Here is a 23,301-nt window from a genome sequence, read left to right as displayed (position 1 = left end):
AAAAAAAAAAAGCAAAGCTGTGAGGCATCACACTACCTGACTTCAAAATATATTACAAGGCTATAGCAACCAAATAGCATGGTATTGGTATAAAAAGAGACACACAGACCAATGGAACAAAAGAGATAATCCAGAAATAAATCCATATATTTAATAGTCAGCTGATTTCCAACAAAGATGCCAAGAACACACATTCAGGAAAGGACACCGCCTTCAATAAATGGTGCTGGGAAAATTGGATATCCATATGCAGAAGAATAAAACTAGAGGCCTATTTCTCATCATAAACAAAAATCAACCCAAGATGCATTAAAGACTTAAATCTAAGACCTGAAAACATAAAACTGGTAGAAAAAAACCAGGAAAAACACCTCAAGACACTGGTATAGGCAAAAATGTTACGGCCAAGACCTCAAAAGCACAAACAAAAACAAAAATAGATAAATAGGACTATATTAAATAAAAAAAGCTTCTGCATGGCAAAATAGAAGAACAAAAACCAACCAACCAAACCATTTGACCCAGCAGTCCCATTACTGGGTATATATCCAAAGAAAACAAACCATTCTGCCAAAAAGCAAGAAACAAAAAACAGAAAACAAGAGTGAAGAGACAACCCTTTGAATGAAAGAAAATAAAACTACTTGCTAACTACTCATCTGACAATGGAATAATATCCAGAATATACAAAGAATGCAGCAAGAAGAAACCAAATAATCCCATTAAAACATGTGCAAAAAACATGGATATTTTTCAAAAGAAGACATACAGACAGCCAACAGGTATATGAAAAAGTACTGAACATCAGTAATCATCAGGGAAATGTAAATCAAAACCACAATGAGATATCATCTGACCCCAGTCAGAATGGCTATTACTAAAAAAAAAAACCCAAAAAACATGATGACAAGGATGTGGAGAAAGGGTATTCCTTACTTTTTCAACTTTTATTTTAGATTCAAGGGATACATGTGCAGATTTGTTATGTGGGTATATTGTGTGATGCTGAGGTTTGGGGTATGAATGATCCCATTATGCAGTTACTGAGCATAGTACCCAATAGTTCTTTAAACCCTTGCCTCCTTCCCTGCCTTCTACCGCTAGGGGTCCCCAGTTTCTATTGTTGCTTTTTTTTTTCTTTAGACAGCGTTTTACTCTGTTGCCCGGGCTGATGTGCAGCAGCGGCGTGATCTTGTTGCCATTTTTATGTCCATGAGTATCCAATGTTTAATGCCCACTTACAAGTGAGAACATATGGTACTGTGGTTTTCTATTCCTGGGTTAATTTGCTTAGGATAATGATCTCCAGCTGCATCCATGTTGCTAAAAAGGACATGATTTCATTCTTTTTTATGGCTGCACAGTATTCCATCATGTATATGTACCATACATTTCATGAAAGACTATAGCAACAATAGAAACTGGGGACTACTATAGTAGAAGGAAGGGAGGGAGGCAAGGGTTAAAAAAAACTATTGGGCTTCTTCCCTTTCCTGTTTGGCGAGAGCTGCGCTACGCGAGGGTGTCGGACGCCGTTTCTCGTTTTCATCATATAGACAACAGCCCTGCTGCAAAGATGGTCAACGTGCCTAAAACCCGAAGAACCTTCTGTAAGAAGTGTGGCAAGCATCAGCCTCACAAAGTGACACAGTATAAGAAGGGCAAGGATTCTTTGTATGCCCAGGGAAAGAGGAGCTATGATCGGAAGCACAGTGGCTATGGTGGGCAGGCAAAGCCAATTTTGCGGAAGAAGGCTAAGACCACAAAGAAGATTGTGCTAAGGCTGGAATGTGTTGAGCCTAACTGCAGATCCAAGAGGATGCTGGCCATTAAGAGATGCAAGCATTTTGAACTGGGAGGAGATAAGAAGAGAAAGGGCCAAGTGATCCAGTTCTAAACTTTGGGATATTTTTCTTCTGATTTTGAAGAGAAAATGTTGAAGCCATAGAAAAATTACCTGAGGGAAAATAAATAGTGATATTCTTACGCAAAAAACAAACAAACAAACAAACAAAAAAAAACTATTGGGTTCTACACTCACTATCTGCATAATGGAATCATTCGTACCCCAAACCTCAGCATCATGCAATATACCCATGTAACAAATCTGCATGTGTATATCCTCTGAATCTAAAATAAAAGCCATAAGAAGGAATAAGATAATTTTCTTTATTCAGTCTACTGTTCATGGACACCTAGGATGACTCCATGTATTTGTTATTGTGAATAGTGCTGTGATGAACATGAGAGTGCATGTGTCTTTTTGGTAGAATGGTTGTTTTCTTTTGGATACAAACCCAGTAATGGGACTGCTGGGTCAAATGGTAGTTCTGTTTTAAATTCCTTGAGAAATGTCCAAATTGCTTTCCACAGTCGCTGAACTAATTTATATTCCCACCAAAAGTATATAAACTTTCTGAAAAGGGAACTCTTATAAACTGTTGATAGTAATGTAAATTAGTACAGCCACTATGGAAAGCAGTATGAGAGATTTCTCAAAAAGCTAAAAACAGAACTACCATTCGATCCAGCAGTCCAACGACTGGTTATTTATCCAAAGGAAAAGAAATCAGTATATCAAAGGGATACCTGCACTTACCTGTTTACTGCAGCACTATTCACAATAGCAAAGATATGGAATCAACGTAAGTGTCCATCAGCGAATGAATGGATAAAGAAAATATGGTATACATACCCAATATACTGTTGTTCACTTTTATGGCTGAATGCTATTATTGTCTTTGCAGCAACATGGATGGGACCAGAGGTTGTTATGTTAAGTGAAATAAACCAAGCACAGAAAGACAAGTACTTCATGTTCTCACTCATATGTGAGAGTTTAAAAAGTGGATCTCATGGAGGTAGAGAGTAGAATGATAGATACCAGAGGCTGGGAAGGCTGTGTAGGTAGGAGTGGGGATGAAGACAGGTTTGTTAATGGGTATAAACATACAATTAGATAGAAGGTATAAATTCTAAAGTTTGATAGCAGAGTAAGGTAATTATATTTAGCAAAAATGTATATGTCAAAGTAGCTAGAAGGGAGGACTTGAAATGATACCAATACACAGAAGTGATAAATATTCAAGATGGATACCCCAAATATCCTGTGTTTGTCATCACGCATTCTGTACATGTAACAAACTATCATATGTACTCCATAAATGTAAAATATTATGTATCAGTTTAAAACGGAAACTGATACCCAACAGAAGGATACGCATAGAATAAAGACTTCTCATCTCACAAAAACATAGTATCATTGAAGATGCAGGGGAAGTAACTGCCTCCCTCCCACAACAGGTTTGCTTCATGTGGAAGGAAACCAAAATATGTCCCCCCAAAATATGCCTCCTTGACCTAAAAGTTGTTTTGAAGTCAAAGGCAATTAAGAAGCAGCAAGCACAGGAAAAACTCTCTCTACTTTCCCCCTTACCTGCCTAAAGACAGGGTATCAAGTCTCCTTTACTGGAGACAACTCTAGACTTTTAGGAGCTCAGAGATGGCCGCAGAGGAATCTGCAAGGAAACCTCGCTCCATTAGTTTCCTCCCATATATTTACCTTCTCACAGTTTCTGGCCCTTGGAAGCCGAAAACTGCTTACATTTGTCCTGTTGTTTCTCCACAAACGTACTGTTCTTTGTGAAAGATGTTACGTAAGCCAGAGTTCTAAGCCACTGCTTTGAGTTACTTTTCATTGAGGTTTCTCCCACAGGATGTGTGGTGCAAGCGTTAATAAACTTGTTTTTCTCTTGCTAATCTTTCTTTTATTATAGGGTCCATCCCAACTAACAGCTCATGCAGGTTGTGGAAAATTATATTTCCTCCGTGGTGATATCTTTGAAAACATTAAGAAAATTACTTGAATGCCTGCTCTATCCCACTTTATACTTGTGTTCTAGGTATTGACAAGAGTGGTATCAAAAACACTGAGTCTCTGCTCCCATGGAGTTTATGATCCAGAGGTGGAGGCAGACAGTAAATACAGTAGTCCCTCCTTGTCCTGGGTTTTATTTTCTGTGGTTTTAGCTATCTGAGGTCAACCATGGTCCAAAAATATTAAATGGAAAAGTCCAGCAATTTTCCATTTATAAATTCATAAATTTCATTTATAAATTCATATAAAACAATTCATAAATTTAATTATAAATTAATTTATAAATTTCATTTATAAATTTTTATAAAACAATTCATAAATTTTAAATCTAGTACTGTTCTGAGTTTGTGAAATCTTGTGCTATCCCTGTCTGTCCTGTCCCAGACATGAATCCCTTTTCTGGTGTATCCACACCCATTGGTTTCTTAGTAGCCGTCTCCATTATCAGATCGACTGTGATAGTATCACAGTGCTTGTGTTCAAGTAACTCTTATTTTACTTAATAATAGCCCCAAAGAGCAAGAATAGTGATGCTGGCAATTAAGATATGCCAAAGAGAAGCTTCAAAGTGTTTCCTTTAAGTAAAAACCGCAAAAGTTCCTGACTTGATAAGGAAAGAAAAAAAATCATATACTGAGGTTGCTAAGATCTATGGTAAGAATAAATCTTCTGTGAAGTTATGAACAGTATATTGCTATAATTATTCTATTTTATTATTAGTTACTCTTGTTAATATCTTACTGTGTCAATTTATAAATTAAACTTTATCACAGGTATGCATATATAGAAAAAATATAGCATATATAGGGTTTGGTACTATCTGTCGTTTTAGGCATCCACTGGAGTCTTGGAATGTACCCCCTGTAGATAAGAGGGGGCATTACTTTAAATATACAAAGAAATAATATTATTTCAGATAGCAAACAGTGCTATAAAAATATAAAAGTAATTTTAAAAATAAAAAGATTTGATGCGTATTTCTAATTAACAGCTCTAGCACAGAGTAAGGCTGATATAAGATTTCATAAAAACTCCAACTCATTGTGTTAATTAGTTCAACCATTGTGGAGGACAGTGTGGCGATTCCTCAAGGATCTAGAACCAGAAATACCATTTGACCCAGCAATCCCATTACTGGGTATATACCCAAAGGATTATAAATCATTCTACTATAAAGACACATGCACACATATGTTTATTGCAGCACTATTTACAATAGCAAAGACTTGGAACCAACTCAAATGTCCATCAATGATAGATTAGATAAAGAAAATGTGGCACATATACACCATGGAATACTATGCAGCCATAAAAATGGATGAGTTCATGTCCTTTGCAGGGACATGGATGAAGCTGGAAACCATCATTCTCAGCAAATTAACAAAGGAACAGGAAACCAAACAATGCATGTTCTCACTCACAAGTGGGAGCCGAACAATGAGAACATACAGACACAGGGAGAGGAACTTCACACATGGGGGCCTGTCAGCCTCCAGGCCCTAGGGGGCTAGAGGAGGGATAGCATTGGGAGAAATACCTAATGTAGATGATGGATTGATAGGTGCAGCAGACCACCATGGCATGTGTATACCTATGCAACAAACCTGCACGTTCTGCACATGTATCCCAGAACTTGAAGTATAATTTAAAAAAAAAAAAGGAAAAAAAAAAGAAAGAGGAAGAAAACCCTAAAAAACAAAACAAAACAAAACGAAACTCCAACTCATTGCATACAGACAGATTCTAAGCACGCAGTGAGAAAAGGAACCACAGCATGGTCAGTTTGGGGCCGTCTATCGGAGATGGATGTTTCTAATATAATGGGCCCCTCAGATGAACAAATTAAATTCACATTTAAACCATGGTTACCAGGGAAATCCTATTGGTGAGAATCCACAGACATTTCTGAGCTTCTAATGTGGACATCACTGTATGAGAAGTAACGGGGAGCAAATCAACGAGAACAATTTCTTACCTTTAAATTATCACCTCAACTTCTAGCATGACTTTCCTAAATCTCAGCAAGACTTGGCTGGTCACAAAATGGGATGCTAACATATTCCCATGCTGCATATCCGGATGAACACGTGGCTAGGCTGGGATTGTAGCAACAGCAATGACTACCACCACCACAGTGGAAAACACCTTGACAATCCAATGTGGAACTGTATATTAGACACACATTTAGGGCACTAATCTAGTATATAAATTGCACAGTTTTTAATCTCAGCTTAAACTTCCTTTTAGCCTTGCGACCTTTGAGCCAAACTCTGTGTCTCTGTTTTCACATCTGGAATACGGGAATAAGAGAACTGACCCTACTGGGTGTGGCAGGGATTAAATAAACTACAGTCATCCCTCAGTAGGAGCAGGGATTAGGTTTCATTTCCTCCTCCCCACATGTACCAAAATCCTCAAGTTGGCCATGCAAAACCCACGTTCTGAAAAATGGGTTGGAAAAATTTTGTATCATAATCTGTAAGTGAACCCATACAGCTCAAACCCATGTTGTTCAAGGGTCAACTGTAACATAAAATGAGTAAACTCCATACAGTGCCACACAGTAAAACTCACCACCCAATAATAGCATTAGTAGTTATTATTGTTTAAAATTATAGAAAAAATTCACTTCCAAGCAACTTTATATAACACCTTTTAGAGAGTTATAAGGCAACTGTAGGTTAAATGCTTTGTAACTAAGTCATTAGCAAATCAAGAGCAAAAAACTTTGCAGCCTTTTCTAACTTTAAGGAGAGAATAATTGCCTTAAAATTAGAATACAAAATAAAACCATCTAAATCTTTCTGTGGAATGATGGGACTTAATGGTGCAGAAAGAGTAGGTTGGATTTAATTTAGTGCTTTAATTTAGCTCTCTGGGCTTTTGTAAAGAATAACTAACTACTGGGTACCATTTTCATTATTGTGTCAGATTATCAGATACCTCATTTATGTACTGATTTCCATTTTCTTTTCAAAGTTTTGTTATACCTTTCTGTTCAGAAGTCAAATAAAACAATGATATGCTAAAAAGGCTCTGTGAGGTGAATGACAATTCAATTTCCCCCACTGTTGGCTGATTGCATGAGAAAATAAGGAACTGGAGCAAGTTGACAGGATCTTTAGTTGCCTAGATTTATTTCCCAACATTTTCAGGGTATATTAATTGTAACATTTCAGTTAATGAAAAATATTGTGATTAAACACTGATATGGGTGATAAATGGACTTTTGAACAGATATGATGGTAAAATGCTATTTTAAAAACATTAGGAGGAAATAATAAAAACTCTTTTGTTGATTGGACCATTACTGTGAGTAAATTAGGCTTCCCAGGAAGGCAATAATTTTTTCAAACCACCAGGCTACCATCATCATAATTATTCATGGTGTTGCTGAGCTGTTATTCCACTTAAATATAGTCTCATTCTACAGAAAGCTTATATAAATTATAAAAAAGGTAGAAAGATATAGAAACGTTAAAATATCAGAAGAAGCAAACTGACTATTTTAGACTAAGAATTATACCAATTAGCCTTATTAATAATTATGCTAATTATTCTTGTTAATATTGATGTGTAATGTAAACATAGAAAAATGCAAAAATCATAGCCGTATGGCTCAATGAATGATCCTACAGTGAGCCATAACCACCACCTGGGTCAAGAGGTAAAAGCTTCCCTTCCTCCTTTTTCTAATCATTACACTCTCTTCTCCCTACAAGTGAGCCTAGTGACTTCTAACACCATGGCTCAGTTTGTCTGTTTTTGAATTCCATATGACTGGAATCGTACAATATGTATTTATTCTCAGTTGTGTAGTTTTGATATGGACAGGAGACAGGGAAATACTGGGTAGAAGAGGGTGGTTCCCCGGCAAAGGCCTGGAAACCCATGGCCTTAAATGGGAACAGGCATTCCTGTTTTCTTGCCCAAAAGTTGCCATTTGGCCTGCCATGTCCCCTATCATGTACCCATATAAACCCCAAACCCCAGGTTCCATGAGCAAATGAACAGAAGAGCAGAAGAGCGGCAGAGAAGGAGAGAAGTAGTGGTGAAAAGGACATGTGGATGCATGGAGGCTGCTTAGAAGGCTATAGCAATAGTCCAGGCTGTCTTCTGCTGCACTGAGTCTGCTTCCCTGGCAGAGATGTGTAAAGTTTGAAGAGATGCTGGTTAAATCATCTCCCTGATCTCATCAAACCCTTTAAGATTCTCTGATTCTGTTAAAGTATGATTGTTTTTTGAAAAATTATTCATAATATTACTATTAATATCCTTACCAATACTATCATCACTTTCTACCACTTAATAAAAATACATATGGCAGGCCCTATGCAAAACATGTTATGAGTATTATTTCATTTAATCTTTGCAATAACACTTTAAGGTGGGTAGTAAAATACAATCCCTATTTTTAGATAACTTAATTGGGGCTTGGAGAGGTTAACTAATGTCATAAGGATATAAACCCATCCTTTTGATTCCAGAGACAGTTTTTTAAACTAGTGCATTATACCACCTCATGAAACCCTTTATTCTACTAGAAGCCAATTAATCTCATACTGAGCTGAATAGTTTAACCAATTTTTAACATTCAAATATGAAAATATATGAAATGCCGTATTTCCAATGACAACATATATTCAATGTCAAAATTAGTAACTGTGTCAGTCAGAATAAGGGTACGTTATGCTTGATAACAAAAAACCCTGAAATCTCAGTGACTTAAAAACAACAAATGTTAATTTCTTGCTCATGTTAAGTTTTTATAACAGATCAGTATGGGGACTCTGTTTGTCACAGTCATTAAGTGACTGGGCTGACCGAACCACTATCATCTTGAATGTTTCTGGTAACAGTGTCAGAGGAAAAGATAATCTGGAAGGTTTCATACCTACAATTTAAATGTTCTTGCCAAGTAATAACACAGGCCCTTATGCTCAATTAGTTGGCTAGAACTAGTTGGGTTAGTTGGCTCCACCCCAAAACAAGGAAACCTAGAAGTGCAATACAACCACGTATTTGAAATCTGGAGAGCTGGGAATATTTGGGAAACAGTGTCAGTAACTACTATAGACAATAAATCTTCAAGGAAGTCAGAAAACATGCAAACAACTTTTGCTATATACATTTCAGAATTTCTACCAAGAGTACCGACTATTCACATTGTTTATTGACCCCAAGTTGAGAGAATGTTAGAAGAGAGGAAATGTAGAAAACATGCTGAATTCTGGTAAAGTTCTTCACTGTATATGTAAAATATAACTTGAATCATAGTCATGTCTGGGATTCAGGCCCTGAACATGCCAAAGTAGTATATTTATTTGCGTTTGGGCTAGAAACAAATGTTTAGATGGTAAATGCAATATTTTACTCCAAGTTTCATTGTACCTACTTAAGTAAAGCCATTATTGGTGAACTGGGAGAAAAGAATACTAAACAACCCAAGCCTTACATTAGGTTTTGAATATTAAGATATTAGAATAAAAACTACTTCAATGCTTCATAGAAATTTTATTCCAAAAATCCTTGGCAAGGCAAGTCCATCACTGTCAAATTAACTACAAGTGTGCTATTAAAATTTCTGTTTTATTTATATAAAAAGAGAAACCTCTTAAAAAGTTTTACTTTCTGATAAATATTTGTAATAATACCAAATAAAATAAGAAATTCATCTTATTTCTTGCAGAGACTCTCAGAGTACTCAATTGAAATTTGAACTACTTTTATCCACTATGTGTGAGAAAATATAGTTGTTTTATTTATAAATACTCTATGAGCTCAACTACAAAACTAAAAACTGACAATGAAAATATAAAGGCAAATCAGTGGCATCTTTGAAGCATTTCACCGGAAATGGCTGTTAGAAGATAAATTCTTGTTGTAAGTGATTTAAATGCTTGAAGAAAAAGTACATGTGGTGTTGGTATGCTAAAAACGTAATTAAAATTTATATTGCAAATGCTAGTTTAGAGAAGAACTGATTTTAAAAGCCAATGATGTTTCCTGTAAGGGCATTGCTGTGGTATTTTATAATAGATGGTACCTTTTTCTAATTTGAAAGCTACATATTTTAATAGAGAATGGCCCAAAATGTTTTTAAGGTCAAACTGGAAATATGTTGATGATTTACAAAAATGCAAGCCAAGTGCTTTATTATATTATACTACCAGAGTGTTATTGTAGTTTAAAAATATCATTAAATCAGCACAAACCCGCACTTATCATTTCCTACACATTTTTCACACCAAGCTGCCTTCTGACTATGAGTAATCTGTTAATCTACTCTTCGCCTCACAATCCGTCAAAGTGACAGATTCATTCCTTTCCTAATACATAATATCTTCACTTACTGTATGCCTTGCTGCAACTTTCTTTTTTGCTAGCACTGAAATTTAGAAATTCACAAGCAAATTTAGAGAATGTCACATGACTGGTTGTTCTTGTTTGCTTCCCATTTCTTCTGTTATTCCAACAAAAGAAGCTAAAATTTTTCTGGACTTCTAATGTGAATTAGCAGTATTTCCAAAATGAAGGCAATTTCAGGTTTCAATAGGAGTGTTGTTGAAAAGGTAGGAAGAGGGCAGGTGGCAAAAAAAAAACAAAAACAAAAACAAAAACTAAAAAAAACCCGAAGTGCATCCTTCACCAAGTCAAAACACTGATCATAATGGAATTTTCTTTCAGTATTAGTGGCCAATGTATAGATTCTCACCCCCTACCTTCAACTCTTACTAAGGTGTAAAGGAAAAGATACTCCTTTGGTAGTTTAGAGATGAGCTGCCCCCCCAAAAAAAATGTAGTTTCATTAGCATAAATGTCACTGCTTAATTGAAAGCTATACTGTACTTTTACTTAAGCTGAGACTTTCATTTTATCATAGTATTGAGATCAGACCAGGCCATATCTCAGGTTTCTTGTTCATTGCTATTTTGATAATACAAATGGTTCTACTGCTTTAAAACTGTTCACTACTAATTCAACAGAAAATATTTTACTCTTTCTGTCTTGCAACAGATTACAGTTGCTTTTCAGCTTATTAGTTCTGCAAATAAAGAGAATCAAAGACTGAAAAATATGAGAGTATGTACAATTCTAACTCACTTACTTTCATCATAAATAATCGATAACAAAGTACATCATCTACAAATCGCCATTTGGCCTCGCTTGTTACTGAGCCAGTGTCCACACAGTAATTCAAAGGTCACTACTGTTGTTAACCTCAAAAGTCAAAAGCAAATAAGTTGTCTACCTCAAAATGTGGAAAGCTGCCTTCCAACCAGTCTTGTTTCAGAATATAGTTTTTTTCGCATGCCTACACCCAACATCCAACAGCATTTTCTTGTCCTGAGCACCAAATTGCATCTGATTTGTCTTAATGGATGGCAAAGGAGCTAAAGGCTTTTAAAAATCAATGGACAAGGAAGAGTCAACAGAACAATAATGATAGTGTTAATTCAGTCAAATACACTAGAAGTTGTTTGCCATTTTGTCTTCAAGTCATCTTAAACAGCCTGGATGTTTGACTTCTATGGTATTTATTATGCTGAGTGAGTTTTTATATGGTAATGAACAGCATAATATGAAGCTGTGAATGCTGGTAAACATAATGCATTGCTAGAGTGAAAAATTATGTGTTTTAACTTTAATCAATTTCAAAATGTAATGTTTTTCATTAACAAGAGAAACAAAAAAATTATAGGGAAGAAGTAACCAACTGGCAACAAAAGCAGAGTCTGCGAGTGGGCACACTTCTGGAAAAGCAGTGATTTCTCCTGAGCCAGGCTCAGTAGATGCTCCACCTCTCCTTGGCACTGTCCCGAAAATGCTCACACACTGCCTAATGACATGCAGTGTGGACCTGGCTCTGCTGGAAGGCCACAAGCTCATTAAAGTCACATGGTAGATACTTAAAAAATACTCATTGAGCATTGCAGAAAGTATGAGCTACAATACTCTGTGAATCATTTTATGCTGTAGGGGTTCCCTGTTTAAATGACAGGGAAGCTATTCTGCATTAGATTACAAAATGAATAATGAGATCATAAGTCTACGGATGTGACTGGCTGTAGCCATTTAACAATAATTACGGCCTTCCATTTTTTAAGGTTCATCTTATTCTCCTACACCTCAACTTGCATTCCCTCCCCACCCCCAGACAGAATGGAGGTGATTGTTATAAACTAGAATTAGTACTTCTATTTTTTTTTAAAGGTTCTCATTACTCTTGAGGGGGAAGCTGAATCTTTTAATTAAAAGCTGAAACTGTAAAACATTAAAATGGTAAATAATTGCTTTGGTAATTACCTTCTTTAACTGGGTTGTGGGCCAAAGGTAATCTGAGTTTAGCATCTGGATGGATAACAATTGTTGGGGATGCCTCAGTAATCTCAGGAGCCCCACTCTCCACTGGTTAAAGATGTCAAGATTCTGCCAGGTACATGGCTCAGGTCTGTAACCCAGTCCTTTGGGAGGCCAAGGTGAGGGAGGATTGCTTGAGCCCAGGAGTACGAGACCAGCTTGGGCAACATGGCAAGACTCCATTTCTACAAAAAATTAGCTTGGCTTGTGCTTGTGGTCCCAGCTACACGGGAGGCTGGGGTGGGGGAGTTACCTGAGCCCGGGAGGCCGAGGCTGCAATGACCCATGATTGTGCCACTGCACTTCGGCCTGGGTGACAGAGTGAGATCCTGCCTCCAAAAAGGAAAACGTAGAAAAAGCAGAAGTAATAGCAAAAGCCAAGATTCCTCAGGTATCTGTCTAGAAGCCTTTGGGAGGTGAGGGGAGAAGATGTGATCTATTGTTCTGAAACTCCTATGGGAATAGGTTTCATGAGTTTATAATTTTGGAAAACATGACAATAACTGAAAATTAATTAGTATTTCCTAGTTCTAATGCCTTTAGATTCTTTCATGGAGTACAAAGGGAAAACTAGGGAACTCAGGTGGAAGTACTGAGTCCCAGTGGCCCAAAAGAGACCTGGTCAGAGAGGAGGCAGGTGTCTCAACTAAGAAAACTGGAGGGTGGGGTTAGCTGATGCTCAGGCAGGTGGGTCCAGACATGAACATGAAGCGAGTGAAGACAAATAAATCTTGGGCAGGTGGGCAGGGGTGGGGACCGAGACATTTGTTGTGATGGCTAGTTGGAGTCTGGGTCAGTGTAACTGGACCAGGGAAACAATTTGAGCAAACTCACTTAGGTAGAAAAAATAATCAGAACCAGGACTGAAAGTGGGCTTGGCAGGTCAACAAGTGCCAACAGCAGAGGACGGAGGAGGAGTGATGGGTCAGGGGACCACCAGCTGCCCAGCACTGTCCACTCACATTGTACTGCTGGTGAGTTGCTGGGTCTCCTGAAACCCATGGGAATAGTGCCCCCTGGAGTTATGCAAGGTGTGGTCCAGGGTTAAGAGTGGTCAGAGGTGGAAAGCAGGATGATTCTCGAGGGATTCAGTTTGCTACTAGGGGTGCCCTTAACTGAGGCTTTCTCTGGGGCAGGCAGGGTTCAAGAGGTTAGAAAAGCCATTCTGAGGTCTTGCCTCTGCTGTGGATTGGGAAGGAAAGAGGCCCAGCTGGATGCTTTTTGTATCAAGTGCTTTAAACATCTATTTTAAAGGTAGAACAGTTGACTAATGACCTCTTCAGGAGTAGAAGGGGTAGGGAGTCACTTAAATTTGACAGAGCACCAGCACCACAGCTTCAGGTTCTCTCTCTCTAGCTCTTGAGACACACACACATACACACGCACAGGCATGTCTTGTTTTATTGTGTTTTGCTATATTGGTCTTCACAGATGCTGAGTTCTTACAAATTGAAGGTTTATGGCAACCTGTGTTGAGCGAGTCTATCAGTGTCATTTATCCAACAGCATAGACTCACTTTGTGTCTCTGTGCCACATTCTGGAAATTCTCTCAATATTTCAATTTTTTTTCATTACTGTTCTATCTGTTATGGTGATTTGTGACAGTGATCTTTGATGTTACTATTAAATTGTTTTGGGACACCAGGAACCATTCCCATATAAGATGGCAAATTTAATAAATGCAGTGTGTATTCTGACTAATTCCATTTGACCAACCATTCATCCCATCTCTCTCTCCCTCCTTGGGCCTACCTATTCCCTGAGGCACAGCAATATTGAAATTAGGCCAATTATTGGTAATAACACTACAGTGGACTCTGAGTGTTCAAGTGAAAGGAAGAGTCATGAATCTCTCACTTTCAATCAAAAGCTAGAAATGGTTAAGCTTAGTGAGGAAAGCATGTCTAAAGCCAAGACAGACTGAAAGCTAGGCCTCTTGCACCAAAAGCTGAGATGGGAATGCAAAGGAAAAGTTCTCGAAGCAAATTCAAAGTACTACTCCATAGAACACACAAATGGTAAGAAAGTGAAATAGCTTTAATTGCTGATATGGAGAAAGTTTGAGTGGTCTGGATGGAAGATCAAACCAGCCACAACATTCCCTTAAGCCAAAGCCTAATTCAGAACAAGGTCCTAACTCTCTTCAACTCTTTGAAGATTGAGAGAGGTGAGGAAGCTGGAGAATAAAAGTTTTGAGTTAGCAGAGGTTGGTTCATGAGGTATAAGGAAAGAAGCCATCTCTGTAATATAAAAATGCAAGGTGAAGCAACAAGTACTGATGTAGAAGCTGCAGCAAGCTATCCAGGAGATCTAGCTATAATCATTGATGAAGGTGACTACACTAAACAACAGATTTTCAATGTAGACAAAACAGTCTTCTATTGGAAGAGGATGACATATAAGACTTCCATTATTAGAGGAGAAGTCAATGCCTGGCTTCAAAGCTTCAAAGGACAGGCTGACTCCATTGTTAGGGGCGAATGCAGCTGGTGACTTTAAGTTTAAGCCAATGGTCATTGACTATTCCCAAAATACCAGGGCTCTTAAGAATGATGCTGTTAATAAATCCTACTCTGCCTGTGTTGTATGAAAGGACCAACAAAGCCTGGATGAAGGCACATCTGCTTATAGCATAGCTTACTGAGTATCTTGAGCCCACTACTGAGATCTACTGCTCAGAAAAAAAGACTCCTTTGAAAAGATTACTGCTCATTGACAATGCACCTGGTGACCCAAGAGCTCCAATGAAGATGTACAAGGAGATGAATGTTGTTTTCATGCCAGCTAACACAACATCTATCCTGCAGCTCATGGATCAAGGAGTAATTTTAATTTTCAAGCCTTATTACTTAAGAAATATATTTTGTAAGGCTATGGCTGCCATAGGTACTGATTCCTCTGATAAATCTGGGCAAAGTAAATTGAAAACTTTCTACAAAGAATTCACCATTCCAGATGCCATTAAAAACATGCAGGATTCATGGGAGGAGGTCAAAATATAAACATGAACAGAAGTTTGGGAGAAGTCAGTTCCAACCATCATAGCTGACTTTGAGGGGTTCAAGACTTCAGTGTCAGAAGGAACTACAGATGTGGTAGAAAAAGCAAGACAACTAGAGTTAGAAGTAAAGCTCGAGGATGTGGCTGAATTGCTGTAATCTCATGATCAAACCTGAATAGATGAGGAATTGCTTCTTATGGTAAGCAAAGAAAGTGGTTTCTTGAGATGAAACAACTCCTGGTGATGACAAGGTGAACGCTAGTTGTAAAGACAACAAAGTATTTGGAATATGACATACACTGAGTTGATAAAGCAGCAGGGTTGGGCAATATTAACTCCAATTTTGAAAGAAGTTCTACTGTGGGTAAAACACCTTCAAACAGCATTGCATGCTACAGAGGAGTCTTTCATGAAAGGAAGAGTCCAATGATGTGGCAAACTTCATTGTTGTTTTACTTTAAGAAACTGCCAGAGCCACCCCAACCTTCAGCAACAACCACCCTGATCATTTAGCAGCCATCAACATCCAGACAAGACCCTTCACCAGCAAAAAGATTATGACTTATTGAAGGCTCAGTGACTGTTAGCAGTTTTTAGCAGTAAAGTATTTTCAAATGAAGGCATGTACATTGCTCTTTTTAGGCATAATGCTATTGCACACTTAATAGACTAAAGAACAGTAACATAACTTTTTTTTGTTTGTTTGTTTGAGACAGAGTCTTGCTCTGTCACCCAGGCTGGAGTGCAGTGGTGTGAGTCGGCTCCCTGCAAGCTCCGCCTCCCAGGTTCACGCCATTCTCCTGCCTCAGTCTCCCGAGTACCTGGGACTACAGGAACGTAACTTTTATATGCACTGGGAAGTTGAAAATTCTTGTGATTTTTGCTTTATTGTGGTGGTCTGAAACTGAACCTGCAATATCTCTGAGGTATGCCTGTATGTATATATATAATGTGTATATATGTATGTGTATGCATATAAATAATGGTTTTCTTTTTTTCTATTTGCTTACCCAGATGCTGTTAGCCTGGTGAGGACCGAGTACACCTTCTGCAGCAGTGGCAACCCAACCAGATTTCTAGCAAGTGGTACTTTGACTCCATAAAATAGTTGTGAATAGGCCCATACAAAGAAGCAACTGCCAGTAAGAATACAGGGTGAACACACTCATTCAATTTTAGAAAACCGTCTCTATTTAAAGGTGTAAAATGATATCAGATACTTTATCTTCGGGATATCTTTTAAGGGATCATTTAAAACAAACTCATGTAAAAGGTTTCATTTATTATACACGGGAATAGGGCCCAGTACCAGAGACCCTTAAGGGAGAGAAGTATACAGGTGTTCATGGGTTCCAGCTAGTTGGGATACACAGTGACGTAGCTAGTGTAGAGAGATGAGGGGAGTTCATTTTTCAGTGGTGAGATTCACTGAATTCGACACCTATTTTTTAATGTGTCCCCTATGTGCTTGGCAAGTGTATCCCTTGAAACTAGGGAGACACTGAACAAGTGAGATAAGATTTTCACACGCATGCAGTTTATATTTCAGCATTCGAGAAGGAGCAGTGTGTGTGTGTGTGCGCGTGTGCATGTGTGTGTGTAGAAAACAGACAAACAAGGAAATATCAGTTAGTGGAATAATGTGATGAAAACAAAAAAGATAATGTGCTAAAGGTGACTGAGGAGCTATTTTAGGGTGGACGCTAAGAAAGGGCCTCTTGAGGAGAGGATGTTTATTTAGGTGGAGACCCTACTGATAGGAAGAGGCAGCTGGGAAGCAGCCTCGAGTAAAAGAACTCCATCCAGGCAGCGCTCTTAAGTGGAGACCAAGCCTGGAGTATCAGAGCGAAAGAGAGGAACCAGTAGAGAGTGAGCAAGGTGCTCAGTGGTGTGAAACACCATCCCAGAGGTGGGCTTCCAGGGCCCCAAAAGCCAGAGTAAGCATAATTTGGTCCCAATGGCAATGGGAAACCACTGGGAAGTTTTACATGGAGCAACGCCTGTGTCTGATTGAGGCCTGTCAGTACCACTTGGTTGCTAAGCAGAGAAAAGTCAAGAGAGGCCTGAGAAGCAGAGAAGGCAGGTTTGGAGGTTTACGGCATTTGCCCAGGTGAGAGGTGATGGCAACCTGCACTCAGACTATAGCAGGGAAAATAGAGAAAAGAGGCTGGATTTGGCATATACTATGTTTGAAGGGAACACTTGCTGAGTCTGGACATTTGGGTGGATCCAGAGAGACAGAACAGGGATCACCCTTGGTTTCTGGCTTAAGCAAAGGTGGGGAGGGATGATGATGGCATTTTCTGAGATGGAGAAAAGTGAAGAAAGATTTGCAGAAGAAAATCAAGTTATCTTTCAATGGCTGGATTTTAGGTATGATGGCAGCTACATAGATCAGTTTGGAATTCAGGGAGGGTCAAGACTGGAGATATAAATTTGAGACTCATTGGAATATAGGAATATTAGAAACTATTATTAATTATTATGTCTTAAAGACTAGGGCCACTGCAAAGGTTACCAGTGCCTACGGATCTTTGAGTCAGCAGGGAGTGGTACATGCATGAAAATCAGATTTAAACTCTGTCTAAACCAGGGCCTCTCATCAAAACACGATTCTATCTGGTTATGAAAGAAACAATATCACTGTCCTCCTATTTCCAAGAAAGGAAAGGGCAATTCTTGCAGAGACACAGAAAAAAAATCTGAAATTTAACTGGTTAACATTTAGGATGAAGCTTTTCATTTTCCATGGTGTCCAGGTGTATACCTATTCACTTGCTCACATCCTCCCTCAACTCAAAAACTGAAGAAACTCCTGCCCTTGACAGGCATGTGCTGAATAACACTGGGGTGGGGTGGGGTGGGGCTGGGGAATAAGAAAGAGAGAGAGAGAGAGAGACAGAGAGAGAGAGAGAGACAGAGAGAGCACCCTGCCTTAGAGGAACTTCGTGAACAGCCTGACAGGTCATCAGTCCTCATCAGGGCCCTCAAAAGAGCAGTTGTGAAATCTGTGGGAATGGGATTATGAAAGAAGAGGTACTGAATCTTTTCCTACAGGAAACCAACAAGAGGAATGATAAAAACAACAACTGATGCCTTCGGTTTCATAATCAAATCATTATGATTTAATGCAAAAATCTGGATAATAGGAAACAGCAATAACACTGTGTTTTGAGAAACAAAATGTTTGCTTAGTTAATAAGGAAGTCCTCTGTCATGTCTTGGTTTGAAGGAGGACTATTTGTTAAAAATTCAACTTGCTTGTTTTAAAATGATCCAAACGTAATCATTTGAAGAGGAATATTAAAGTTCTGTACTTAATTTTATTAATTTATGCATTTTCTCTCTTTTGTGATGGGAAGCTAAAAATCTGAATCAATAGAAGAGATGCCCATCAGGTTGCATCGTGACAATTGGAAAGGAAAAAAAAACACGATGCCACTGTTGTCAGTCCGGAGGAGCCACACAGGTTACAATGACAGACCGGATTGCCTTGGCCAGGCCGGCTGAGCCAGCGGGAACTGAGGTCAGTGGTTATTAATCATTTGTCAAAGACTGCAGGGCTTCATCAGATAATTGTGGTTATAAGTATGTTTATATCACACAAACATGTGGCAAGGCTGCAAAGGATTCAGGCCCTAACACAATCTGCAATGACATTTTTAAAAACTATAGATAAGTGATAAATCATTGAGCAAACACTTTAGAAAACCATGCCATTCTTTGCTGTTTGAGTATTCTGACTTATTTTGTGTATTATATATTTCCACGAACATTTAGAACCTTGCAAAGCCTTTGACTACATTCCTTCCTCACCCTAATTTTCCAATGAGTTGTAAAAATAGCAAGTATAATCATTATTTGAAACGAAAGACTGGTTATTGACTCCATCCCTATGAATAGACAACCAGAAGGTAATCACAGCTTATTTCATAAAACTCATTCCTGAGCAGGAATATCTTACGTTGTTCTGAAGAGTCTGTATAAGCTTCTAAATAAACGTGCCTAAGGGACAGCTCTAAACCCCACAAACCAATAGATGGCATTTTAAAATAAACGACTTGAGGCTGCAAACGGCATCCATTTTGCTCTGTTTGGCAGCATGCAAGTGTACATGCTAGGAAATGTTTCTCAACGTGAATGAAGTGTGAAATTGTTTCCTCCTACCACACACTTCTCTAAATTATGTGAGATTATGTTAGCCATTTCTGCACCTTGTCATAGAGGCTGTCAGTGCCCTAAGAGACAATGTTTGGTGGACGCTGGAGGCAAGGGTGCCAGCATCTGAGATGCTGCTTAAATATCAGTCAGTGTGTTAGGAAAAAATAATGGAAAATATCACCTCATGCCTAACAGCATAAGGGGAAATGGCTTTGTTGCAAATCTAGACACGCAAGGGTGTGATGAAGTGAACCATATATATTTCAATTCCTAGATTGTAAACTTCTGAGCAAAATGATTACTGTTGCATCCCACCTTGATCCAATGTCAAACACTGCCCTATGAGTGAAAGTGAATGACTTTACTGTGAGAAAAACAATATATGAATATATGCAGCGATTTAGCTATTTTCATCCTAGAGCTAACTCTTTAAAACCCAAATTTACCTGCCTTGCAGATTGTATATTGTCTTTATTTTAATCCTACACACAAAAAACTAAGAAGATAATTATGTTGCAGAAATAAAAGTCTTTCCAGAATAAAATGTGCATGAGTGATCACTCCATTCCAGCCTAGGTGACAGAGTGAGACTGTCTTCAAAAAAAAGAAAAAAGAAAGAAATAGGAAAACAAAATGTGCGTGAAAGACTGGGGATACTGGTTGTTCTGTTACATTAATAAAGCTAATTGAAAGGTGATTCTCTAAACATGTATATATGTGGGCACTAGTCTATGCAATTTAAAAAACTTAGTATTTTTGGTCTCTGGAGTCGTGCAGATATCTCACTGAGGCTCATGTGGCCACCACATTTTCCAGAGGTCACCATCACGCTTTCTTCTCTGTGGAAGTGCTTGTCCACACCACCCTGTCTCTGCCTTGTTGGCATTACTCTAATCACAGCCACACTTAATTCAGGAAACCAAGAGCCTACCTGCTTTTTATGTAATGTTCAGAGCCTCCATACCAGAACTTTCAATCAAGGGTTCAAGTTAGATGCTTGTTTATCCAAGAGGGTGGACTTCAGAGAATTACCTTCTCATTTCTTATATTTTTACATATTAATTATCAATATCACTTAAATTTAAAGTTCTATATTTTAGGGTCCAAAGGATTGGGATACTAATTGTAAAAAATATAATAAATACAGATCTTAAGAAGAATTAGAGCTTTCAATTTTAAGTTAAATTACATGCATTACATGACTCAATTTATTCCATTTTTATATGATGATAAATACTGACCTCATAATTTTATCATCTTCTGTATTTATGGCCCAATAATGCCCTCCTGCCAATTCTCCTAAGCTGCTGAATTTATGAACCAAGAGGCAAGTCACATAATCTGCAAGTTTTCTGAACGGTTACATAATAAGTTTTTAGGAAACTGGTAGATAACTTGCTGGCAAATGGGGTTGGTGGTATTTTATTTTTGGCTTTAGAATTTGGCCTTTTTATTTCATTATGCAGAAATGTAAATTAATTTTCCTTAAATAAATGAACATTTAATTGGTTGCATAAGATATGCCCTCTAACTGATGAATGATTTAATATTCTACCTTGACAGTATATCTTTGGAAATCAATTTGTAAAAGAGATATTTAAAGTTGCATATTATCACATCTAGATATTCATCCATTTATTCAATTATCCATCCAATATTTATAAAGTATGTTTTCTATACAGGACAATGAAATAAAAGTAGTGTGATCCTTCAATGGCGAGACTGGTTTATGAAGTAAAGGTTATAATGAGTCTTGTAAAAGTCACAGAATCATAAAGTTGGAATTGGCCTCAGAGAGCATGCAACTCAAGTCGTTGCTTTTACACATGAGGGTATTCGTATTATTAAAAAGATCTGGAGAGGTCAGAGGCTTGTCTGAGATTATGAGAATTAGGTCCCCTTTCTCCTTTTATTGAAACAAATGGCTCCACTGTCTAACATATCTTACTATCATTCTCATTTGTTCAGACTACAAATTAGTTCTTTTTTTTTTTTTTGAGACAGAGTCTCACTCTGTCACCCAGGCTGGAGTGCACTTGTGCCATCTTGGCTCACTGTAACCTCTGCTTCCTGGGTTCAAGCAATTCTCGTGCCTCAGCCTCCTGAGTAGCTGGAATTATAGGCATACGCCACCACACCCGGCTAATTTTTGTATTTTTATTAGAGGCGTGGTTTCACCATGTTGGCCAGGCTTGTCTCAAACTCCTGATTTCAGGTGATCCATCCGCCTTGGTCTCCCAAAGTGCTTGGATTATAGGCATGAGCCACCATGCCTGGCCCAAATTCTTAATTTGTTATAATTTGGACCAAAGTTGGATTTCCAGTTACCTTGAAAGCTTACTCATACATAGAGAAAAATAATTTGTTAGGCAAATCTAGATGAGCTGCAAGATTCTTAGCGATGTGTTCACCTATCAAGAGATAGCTAATTTTAAGAATGTTAAAACACCTTCTTATATATATTGAAATTCTAATCTCGGTTTTAAACTCTTTAGTATATCTATTTATGATAGTGACAATTCACCCTACTAGGTAACATGAACGAATGACCAGAGCTGGTGTACAGAATAGAAACATTTAGAAGAGATTACTAGTAAAGAACATTTACTCATCTGTGTCATGAATATTCTGGGTCCCAATAAAAGTCCTGTAAACCATTTACGTGGTTTCCTGGAAGCCATGTTCATTTTACATGGCTTGGTTCATTGTTTATTGCTGACTGGACCAGAATGGGTACTTGGCCCAAGCTACACTAATCACATTCTCTCTCGAAAAAGGAAGTTCAGACGTAGTCTGTCAGCCTCTACATGTATGTTGAATTGTGATATGTACACTCAAGAGCTGTCAAATGGCCATATGTGGACCATGGAGCAGAGAAAGCTGGTCTTTAGATGAATGGAGCAGAGGAAGCAAGCAGAGATGGAGTGAAGAGACTGCCTGGCTGCCTCTTGCCTTTCTAGTTCCAGTTTCAGGCCCCTCCTGAGGCTTGGCGGCCTTTGAGTTCTAGAATACAGCCCCGTATCTTATTCAACAACCATCCGCCAACCCGCCTTTCTTACTCTTTCTCCTTATCTCTTTCTGTCTTTTAATACTAGCTAAGCTGTTTTGTAGTGTGTAACTAAAGAGTCTTAACTCAGACACCATGCAATAGTTAACACACCCTCCATAGGACAGCCCACAGTACAGGTCAGATGCATTTGGAGAATGAAGTGCATCACAGTAACTAAGACTCTGTAGGTAGGCTTAAGATATGTGGACTTTTCAATAATTTCCTAGTGTATGATAAATACTGATAAGGTAATACTGATTTATATGGATAAACTAGCTTATATACTTATTTATCAGAAAGTTATAGAAAAATAAAACATGTATTTCAAAACTCAAATTCAGATCTGCTTGTTCCCAATGAACCAAAAATAACGAGGTTTTTCCATAGTGACAAATGACTCATATACCAATGACATTTTTGAAATAAAATAATTTTGAGATTATAAACTTTTAAAGTTATGAAAAAAGAGACTGGTCATTTGAACTTTTATAAACTATCTTGATAAATTTAAGGGCACCAGATGATATAAAAAAGATTTATGCCTAAAATGTACCAAACATCAGACACCTATTAAAATAAAATAGTTATGCAAATAACGTAATGAATAACTTAACACTTAGTAAGAACTTGCTATGTGTCAAGAACTGTTCTAAGAATTTTTCATTTGAATCTCCCCAAAATTCTATGAAATAATTCTTATGCCTGAATTACATGGAGTCAAATGACTTACCCAAAATTTCACAGCTAGTAAAAGGTAGATATTTAAACCTAGGTAGACTGTGACCACTATTCTAAAGTCCAAAGAAGACAAGTAGACGAACTAGGATTGAAAGAACATAAGTTTAGAAGCC

The 23,301-nt window shown here is 37.9% G+C and overlaps 2 protein-coding genes across 3 annotated transcripts in view; one reads left to right on the top strand and one right to left on the bottom strand.

Moving 5' to 3' along the window:
- The window catches only part of LOC105552655 (chromosome unknown open reading frame, human C3orf67), a 323,025-nt gene that overhangs the window by 42,477 nt on the left and 257,247 nt on the right, over nt 1–23,301 (bottom strand). The window lies entirely within an intron of this gene.
- Nucleotides 1,484–1,995, top strand: LOC105552653 (60S ribosomal protein L36a-like). Its single transcript, XM_011998357.1, has one exon. The coding sequence runs from the start codon at nt 1,577–1,579 to the stop codon at nt 1,895–1,897; it is 321 nt and encodes a 106-aa protein (XP_011853747.1). The 5' UTR covers nt 1,484–1,576; the 3' UTR covers nt 1,898–1,995.

This window comes from Mandrillus leucophaeus, unplaced genomic scaffold, assembly GCF_000951045.1.
Source record: "Mandrillus leucophaeus isolate KB7577 unplaced genomic scaffold, Mleu.le_1.0 Scaffold57, whole genome shotgun sequence".
Lineage (NCBI taxonomy): Eukaryota > Metazoa > Chordata > Mammalia > Primates > Cercopithecidae > Mandrillus > Mandrillus leucophaeus.
The sequence above is the reverse complement of the archived record's forward strand: the minus strand, read 5'-3'. Positions and strand labels throughout refer to the sequence as shown.